Here is an 8,571-nt window from a genome sequence, read left to right as displayed (position 1 = left end):
AGCTCCCCAGCCAATGTCCCCTCACTGCTAATAGAGCTGTTAGTTGCCTGCACAAGCTGATTTAACCTGGATATGACATGGTCAACTTTTTTTTTTTCCTTTATAGATTATGCAAGACTGGTTTCTTCAGGTTAAGGTCCCGAAAGCCACCTGCAAACGTAGTTTCTCTCAGAAGCGTGTCATTCAGTGAAAGTTTGAGAATGAGAAAGCTGACAAACACAGCACTTTGGCAGAGTCCCTTGAGAATCACCCTAGAACTCTGATCCTCTCTCAGGTCAGGTTCAAATATATTCATTCTATATTCTGATAAAGACAAAGACATAATAGTATTAAAATTTCAACTTTATTTGGCCAACAAATTCAGTTCCAATGTTATTGTAGCGGAATGCTAAGAACAAGCCTGATGCAGCTCAGGCTTTTGAGGCACTCCCCTGTTCAAGTTCCTCCCCAAAACCCAGTAATTGCAAATGTCCTGTTTGATCTATTTTTTTTCAGGCCCTCCCACACCACCCACCTGTTTGGTCAACCCATTCAAAATAATGCATGGAAAGTGATTGCAAAACAGTCTTGCATTTGATCAAGAGGATGGCAACACAGCTAGGTCTCATCTAAGCTGGTAAGCCAGTGATCACCTCCACCCTCAGAGCCTGCCACAGCCAGTGCACACAGTATTCCACCCTTCCAGGTGTTTGGTATAGTCATCTCCAAGTGACTTAAAGCAGAGGGGAAATGAAATATCTGGCCAGCGTGAAGAGAAGCACCTTCACAGACACCTTTCACCAGGATGATGCCATCAGCCTACTGCCTCTTTCCCCACAGGGAAGAAAAGCTGAGACCATTAAGGACCCTGCCAGGTACAGAAATCAACTATGGGCTTTAGTCTTAAAAGAAAAGAAAAAAAAAAGGAAAAAAGCTTTCTTGGAAGATGTTAGTGGCAAGTCTCCAGAAAGTTGGGCCATTGAACTCATGCTACCACTTCACAATCTGCTTCTACCCAGAAGAAGAGAATACTTCAAACAAAAGCTGTGTACAAAAAAAGTACATCACAATAAAAAAAAATTAGCCCAGCTGTCTGGGCTGGCTACCTAGTGACAGATCCCTTCTCAAAAGCGAAAAGAAAGAAAAGACAGTCAAAAAGTGTACAGACATGTGAGGGTGAAGTGTTACTTTAAAAGCCAAATCCCTGGATTTCCAGTCATTCACCTTCTGCTTTAAATCTTAATGGGTGTCTGACTCACTAGGCTGCATAACAGCAGCCAATTTAGTGTCTGATTTTTTTGGGTGATGTAGATCAGTCTTCTCTTTACAATTCGTCCTTTTGGATTTTCTGCTCATCATCATCACCTTCTTCAAGGTCTGTTTCTTCATCCGTCTCCAGGTCCTCCAGATCCTGTTTTGGTTACAAGGACAGCTACTGGTTTCTGGCACATTAGGCAGATCCAAAGCCAAGCACAGAACAGCATCTCTAACCTGTTCACTGTTCTCTGCTGCCACACTAACAAAGCATCCACAGACTTCTACCAAGAGCTCTGAATTTGGGACATTAAGGTTTAGAAACCCCTGGAAGCTGGTACCTGCACCTGTAACACCCTCCACTCTGGCAGGTGAGGAGCTTCCAACTAGATACATGCGCATGGACTGTTCATCCTACTGCTCAAGTTCCAGGTGCTGAGCAGGAGTTCTCAATAAAGAACAAGCCCTCTAAGTACTCCAGCAGTTCGCACAACTAGAGATGGCTCACGCAAACTTAAGAGGATGCAAGATCAACAGTTTCCATTTGTGTCACAAGAACATTTATTTCACAGCCAAATGAAGTGTTCTCAGTAAAAGGAGAAGCCAACGGCCAGCCAGGCTGCAACTGAACAGGTCACGTTTTTATGACGTTGGTACTTTCATTCACCAACAATATCCCTTCTTGACACATAAGAACCCAAGATCTTATTTAGGACTGAGGGGTCAAGCACAGCACCAGATCTGACCCACACTCTGTATTCCAGAGGCCCAGAGCAGTGTTATTACTCACATCATCAGCTGCTGCTCCATCCTGACCTCCACTCTCCAAGAACTTTTTGAAGCCTTCTAGTGTCCTCTCCCCATTATAGTCAATTACCTACACAGGAAAAAACATCAAGATAATGGTTATAGGCACCTACAGAACCACACCCCTGCAGAGGAGAATTCTCTTTCTGAGCAACAGTTAACATGCCAAGCAAAAGGGAATTTAAAAATTCACCTTCACCCATATGAGACGAAGGAAAACAGCTCAGCCACTAGACTTCAGAGATCACTGCGAGGAAAGAATAGCCTGCAGATGAGCACACTGTCCTCTGCTATGCTCCCTCTTTTCCCCATTCCCACAAGCTCTTTCCTACAGCCCTCCCCATCCAAAGGGTCTCGGATGTTCTGGAGACTTGACGTGTTCCATCCCTACAGAATGGAGAGCCCTCCCAAAGCCCTTGTTCAAAACAGAACACAGCAGGCAAAGCATGTCCAGTGCTCCCTTGTTGTGTGGGCTGTGTCAAGGTCAGCTGCCTTCTTACGTTTCTGCCAGAGCCTGCAGGGAAGAACTTGAGGGTGGGGAAGCTGTGGATCTTCACCGCCTCTACTTCATTGGCTGTCGAATCCATCTTGGCAATGACAATGTTCTCATGGTCCCTGTAGGTCTCTCCCAGTTTGTCCCAGATAGGAGCCAGCTGCTTACAGTGACCGCACCAGGGAGCATCTGTGAGTTACAAAAACACAGCTAGCACCAACAACCCAACACATTACACCACTGCTCCCTCTGAGCCCCCACACTAGACAGTTCTCACACATCTTTTCAACTGAGACACCCCTTTGGTGGCTTAGATTCTGTAAGATGCTTCCTCCCTAATCCTGGTCATGCAGTGTTTTGGCACTCCTTTCATGCCAGTTATCTGGAATCAGCTGGTGAAAGATACTTACAAAACTCTACAAAGACATTCTTATTCTCATCAAAAGCAACTTCTTCAAAGTTCTTCCCAACTAGAACTTTGACAGGCTGCTTGTCCCAGTCTTCAGGAAGATCTTGACTCATCAGGTGGGGCTGTAATAAGAAGTGAAATTCAGAGACATGGTTTGCTACACAGCTGCTTGGAATGTACGTGCAATCACATATCCTGGAAAACCCAAATTTAACCACCCCGCTCAGTGCCTCAGTCATAGGCTGTGAGCAATCAGATGAGTCAGTCACTTCCTCTTCTGCTTACAGAAAGTCTCCTTCCCACTCCGAACAAGCAGGAAAAACAAGTGCTCTTGTGCAGAGAGAACTGCATTCGAGCTCTGCAGGAAGGAAACAATAATCACTGACAGTACCATTCCCACAGGACTGACTTTAAACAGTCACTACTAAAGTTGCAACGGGCTACCCCCAGCAGATCAGAGCCAAAAGCTCTTTAAACTGCACCACCCAAGTTCACACCTTTCACAGATTGTTGGCAGTAACAGCAACTGGATGAACAGCACAGGCAGCAGAAGCAGCAGGAAGAGCAGGCTCTAGCTGCACTCAGGTGCCAGGACATGGCTTGCTTTCCTCAGCCTTCATGCCCCAACAGTTTTGCCTTTTGTTTCTCAGCACAAAGCCCACTAGATATTCTCTACCTTAGTTGGAAGGATTTTCTCCACATGACTCACACAGCTCCTCAGATGGAGCATTTTTTTATGCTTGCTTAGCCAATAGGTTTAGCACCAGCAGCTTTTATCTTCATTACCTTGATCTTGCCCTCCAGGAACTTATTACAGAACTCTTTGATCTTGTCTGCTGTGAGATCATCTGATTCAGGTTTGTATTTGGTCATTTCTTCCTCCAGCGTGATCAGACGTACAGCTGGACATTCTTCTTTCTTTAGACCAAAAAACTCCAAAATTCTCTGGTTGTCACTGTGGTCACTGTCTATGAAGATGAACAGGATCTTTGGAGGAAAAAGTCAAAGGCAGCACAGTGAAGATGAGTACCTCTTGGCTACTGACACTTTACACACACACTTGCACAGGCAGTAGCTGAACTGGCCCTTGTTCCTCCTCCAAGCCCACTGAGGGCACAAATGCCAGAGCCACAACCATTCCAGCAGCATGCACACAGACCTGGCACTGATGTTGATTAAGGCAGAGTCAGATTTACATCCCCAAGAAGGAAAGTCAGGAGTTAACTGCTATTCCTTCAACAGCTGTGCAAGCCAGTAAGTGACTCAGTCACCTATTATCAAGAGACACAGGTAGAGAGAGAGCTAGCTGCAAGTCCTCCTCCACAGCTGCGATGCTGATATAGACAGACAGTGCTACACTTCTCTGCAGGAGGTGGCCACTTCATTCCAACAATCCAAGAAATCCACCTCACCTTCCCTTTGAAGTTTTCAGCTGCACTCTTGAAGTTGTCCAGTTTCCCTTGATAGTCAGACACGCTTTTTGGCAGAAACAGCAGAATATGTGTCTTGATCTCTCCTCCAAAGATTTTAGGAGCGGTCTGAGGAATAGGAAATAAATGTTATTTTTGGAAGACAGGAAAATCCGTGTCAAGACCAGCCTGGCTCTGGTGCTCTGACTAGACCACAGGAGCTTCCAATACTACAGGACTGCTTTGAACAGCAGGCTTATGCCTCCTTTCCCTTGTGCTCTTCACACCTCCCCACAACTCCAAACTAGTGTCAGCCCCAAGATAAAACACAACCACACAACCTACAGTGTAAGCTTTGTTAGATCCACACAAGAGCTATGGGATGAGGCCTTACCAAGCCTCTGAAGACCTACCTGCTCAGTGAACTCTATGACCAGAGGCAATGCATTAGACTTGATGAAGTTCAGTAAATTATCTTTTGTGAGATCCCCTTCAAAGTTGTTGCGGCCTTCATCAAACTGCAAAGAGATGTTCTTGCATTAGAACACTTCCATATTCCATACAGATCTGTTCCAAGAAATTCACACCAGAGTCACTGCACCAATGGATCTCAGCTGCACTTGTTCAGAACAGACTTCCATCTCTGGTGACATAAAATCTGGATCAAGGTTTTCATCATCCTGGCAAGCAAAGCCTTCACTCACCCCCTTGCAGCAGAAGGAGAGCAGCAACAAGACAGTTAACACGGATCTTGGCATTGTTCTGCACAAGAACCTGTGAAACAGGTCACCAAGAAGGACTTTTATCAGCTGCCTTACAGCTCTGTAGAAGGCATTAGACAGACCTGTGAGAAGATACCAGAGCACAGGCAGCTTTCTGCTCTGCAGGAACTCCCAATATCAGAGCAGAGGCACAACCAGAGCTACGAGAGAAGTCCAACAGCAAAGCCCACTGTGCACTGCAAGGAAACAGTAATTTACTCAGCTCTGGGGAGTTGTTTCAGTCTGTTGTTACAGACAACAGCACGTGTTAACACACAACATTGCACTAGAGGTGCCAGATCCCCTTTTATACCAGGACATCACCTGTATCCCTGACTAGGATTCTGGGAACTCTCCCTGGCAGCCTGGAAAGGGAACAGCTGTAGAGGACCATCAAGGATGTGTGGGATAACAGCAGTCCCATGGCAGGGCAATGCTCAAGTTACTGGCAGAAGCAAGAGAGTGGACTCAGATAACCTTCTGTTAGAGGAAGCACACCAGTCTCAGCTGAAAAGCTGAGCAAAACACCGAACATTGGAAATTAACTCTGCAAGTACTTTAAAGAGCACCAAGTATCACCTTAGAACAGCTGTTCGAGGGTCTTTGCAAGTCTGGACAATTCACACACAGTGAGATGACAATAACTAGACAAACCCTCTCAGTTTAGACCCAACTAACTGCAGGAAGCTGAACCAAACTCCAAAACCAGAGCTGCTGGCAAAATAAACCGTCTAGTTCTTACGCCCTGGTATTTGGTTACTGTTGGTGCTAATTCTCACCCTGGTTTGGGGTGGATGTATTTGAGAGCTCTCATGGCACTACCATGACATCACACTGAAACAGGAACAAGGAGGCAGCATGCACAAGCTGGAAGGCATCTCACCTTCCTCCTTTCACACAGAGGAGAGCACTTCTGCAGCATCCCAGCCCTCCAGGGGCTTATGAAAAGCCCTTCAGATCAAGGTTCCCCCCACTCCTAGCACACTTGACAGCAGCTTTTCACTCCAGACATACCCAAGTTGACTACACTTATGGAAAATAGCTTGAAAATTCCTTTAAAGACTGGTCCTGCCATTGCCCCAGTTCTCCAGAAGCAGAGAAAACCGTAACAGAGCTCATAGGACTTAAGGGTTAGAGGACAGCACATCAGATCAAATCTACACAAGTCTATTCTACAGAGAGCTAAACATGAGACAATGTACAGGTAACCAAACAAACCCCAGGTAATAACTTCTCAGTGCTCAAGCCGTAGCTGCAACCTACCCACTCCAAAGCAGCTGCAGATGTTGTCCTGCTCAGACCCCAGCACTGGGGCTCCTCATAGCCCCAGAGAGATGGCCAGTTTTAGAGGAACATTTCTGTTTGGACTTGAGCATTTGCCAGAGGACACAAACAACAGCTGAGAAAACCCCTGCAGACAGCCATTTCAGCCTAGCATTAGCTACAGAGAGCACACACAGAAAGCTAGACACGTGAGAAGCACCAGGTACAGGGAGTAAGTTATCCAGGAACAAAATACTGCTCCCCTTGCTCACCCCAACTTCTCTCACTGCAGAAGCCAAGCACTTCCAAACTCATTAGCCAGACAATTTCCTTGCACCCTCAGCCATACTGATCTGAGGGACCTCTGACTGAGAATGTGAGTCTACAAGCTCCTATCACCATCAAAATAACTGCAATTTCCGAGATGTAGTGGAACAAAATATGCTATTTTTGCTAAAAAATGAATTAAGTAAGAATTAATTCAATTCTTTAGAATATCTCAGGTCAAACTGGTCACACCAAGGGCTGATTACAGATTTACTAAGTCTGAACCCAAAGCAGCTTTCTGTCCTGCCTCACTGCACCCATGGTGCAGTACCACCAACTCTAAGGAACCTCTATTGTCTTCTGAAACCTGGAATTTCATCAGTGATTTGGACTGTAATAGTAAAAGGCATCAATAAGTGTATTTGATTCTGTAGATGGACAGCATCCCTCTGCACATAATCCAACTGCCCCAGTCGAGGCAGCTGGAACTGCAGATCCTCTTGGGAGCTTTGCTGGAACCGCTGCACTGCGGAACCTCCAGCAGCATGAGACAGAACAACCCCTGGACACCGCTGTCAACTGACTGCAGAGGTCAATGCTGAGCCACAGTCAAACACAGATCATGGTGGCAATCCATCAGGAACTTGGCTGCTGTTCCATTTAACACCATTAAAGTTCAGGGAGGGGCACGGGAGGCCTCCTAGGTGCAGCCACAAACATTTTCAAGATTGTGCTGACCACTCCTGCCCAGCAGCCAGATATCAGAGAAATGGGGAGGTGAGGGAGGGAACAGCCTGGACACAGCCCAGCAGCTCTGGGAGACCAACGAGGCTGCCAGCTGCAGGCCCCTCTGCTGCCAGCTGTGCCCTGCACAGGGACCCGAGGCTGTGCCACCCCGCAAAGGGCTGCAGGCTCTGAGGCCGGGGAACAGCCAGGTGACAGTGACAGCACAGGATCTTTTGCTGTTTCATACAGGGCTGCCCTCACCTGAACCTGACTAGAGGAAAGGTAAGAACAGGCAGATAAGTGCAGCTCTTATGCTTTGCACCAGCCAGTACCTTCTTGAAGAGGACCACACCATCTTTGTTAAGCTGGTACTTGGTGAAGACATCAGCACTGGAGGAAATTCCAAAGGGGATGTCATCCACAGCTTCTGCTGCCAACAAAAACTCCTTTGCAGCCTCTGATGCCAAATCCTGCAGAATAAAGAGAGGTGTCTCACAGGGGACACAGCAAACTGAAGCACAAACATCCCAGGGCTCACCGGCCAGAGAACTGGAAGATCGAGTAAGGCAGGACAGTGAGTGTTTCACAACTCGGAGAGCCCTCCCCAGCTGTCAGCTCCCCGTGGGGCAGGGAAGGCCCTCAACACACTGGAGAGGTGCTCAAATAGAAGCACCAGCTCTACCTTGAAGAAGCCGATCACAACCACTTCACTGGAGTCCACCAGGGTCTCTGCTGCCGCAGCGTCCGTCAGGGTGGTGGCAGCCGGGCCCGTGCGTTTCTTCAGCCAGTTGACAATGTCATCTGCTTCTCTGCCAGCTACACCAGGACAGCAAGACAACTTACTCACCCCTCAGCAAAGTTCAAGAGCACAAAACCCCACAGCTTTGAGGCAGGCTGTTCAGCAACTGGCCCAGAGCTGCTCAGGAAGAACTGAGATGCTTACGCAACTCTTCTCCTTTCACTACCAGCATAATTAAGATAATCCCTAACTGTTAAGTCAAGGTACAAGGGGCTCCCAGGAATACGTTCTTCTCTTGCCTCCAGCCCAAGCACGTTCTTATACTTCACCCCCCGATACAGCAGCTCTCCGAGATGCTGACGTTTTCCACACAAATGTATCACCTCTTCCCTTCAGAATCAGCATTCTGGTTGTGACCCTCAGCATCCAGCACAATGTGGTTTGGTTCAGCTAAATCCTGCTTG

General features: G+C 47.1%; 1 protein-coding gene across 1 annotated transcript; it reads right to left on the bottom strand.

Moving 5' to 3' along the window:
* Window positions 1-324: 324 nt before the first annotated feature.
* P4HB (prolyl 4-hydroxylase subunit beta) lies at window positions 325-8,184 on the bottom strand (the record flags this gene model as incomplete). The annotated part of the gene is made up of 9 exons (XM_010167323.1): window positions 325-1,390; window positions 2,024-2,110; window positions 2,541-2,722; window positions 2,944-3,064; window positions 3,729-3,929; window positions 4,355-4,480; window positions 4,765-4,869; window positions 7,701-7,838; window positions 8,051-8,184. Coding segments are annotated over 9 exons (1,181 nt in total), but the record flags the coding sequence as incomplete, so codon positions are not given.
* Window positions 8,185-8,571: the final 387 nt, after the last annotated feature.

The sequence above is a fragment of the Antrostomus carolinensis genome, unplaced genomic scaffold (genome assembly GCF_000700745.2).
Source record: "Antrostomus carolinensis isolate BGI_N321 unplaced genomic scaffold, ASM70074v2 scaffold29724, whole genome shotgun sequence".
Taxonomy (NCBI): Eukaryota; Metazoa; Chordata; class Aves; order Caprimulgiformes; family Caprimulgidae; genus Antrostomus; species Antrostomus carolinensis.
This window is presented reverse-complemented; position numbering and strand designations above follow the sequence as displayed.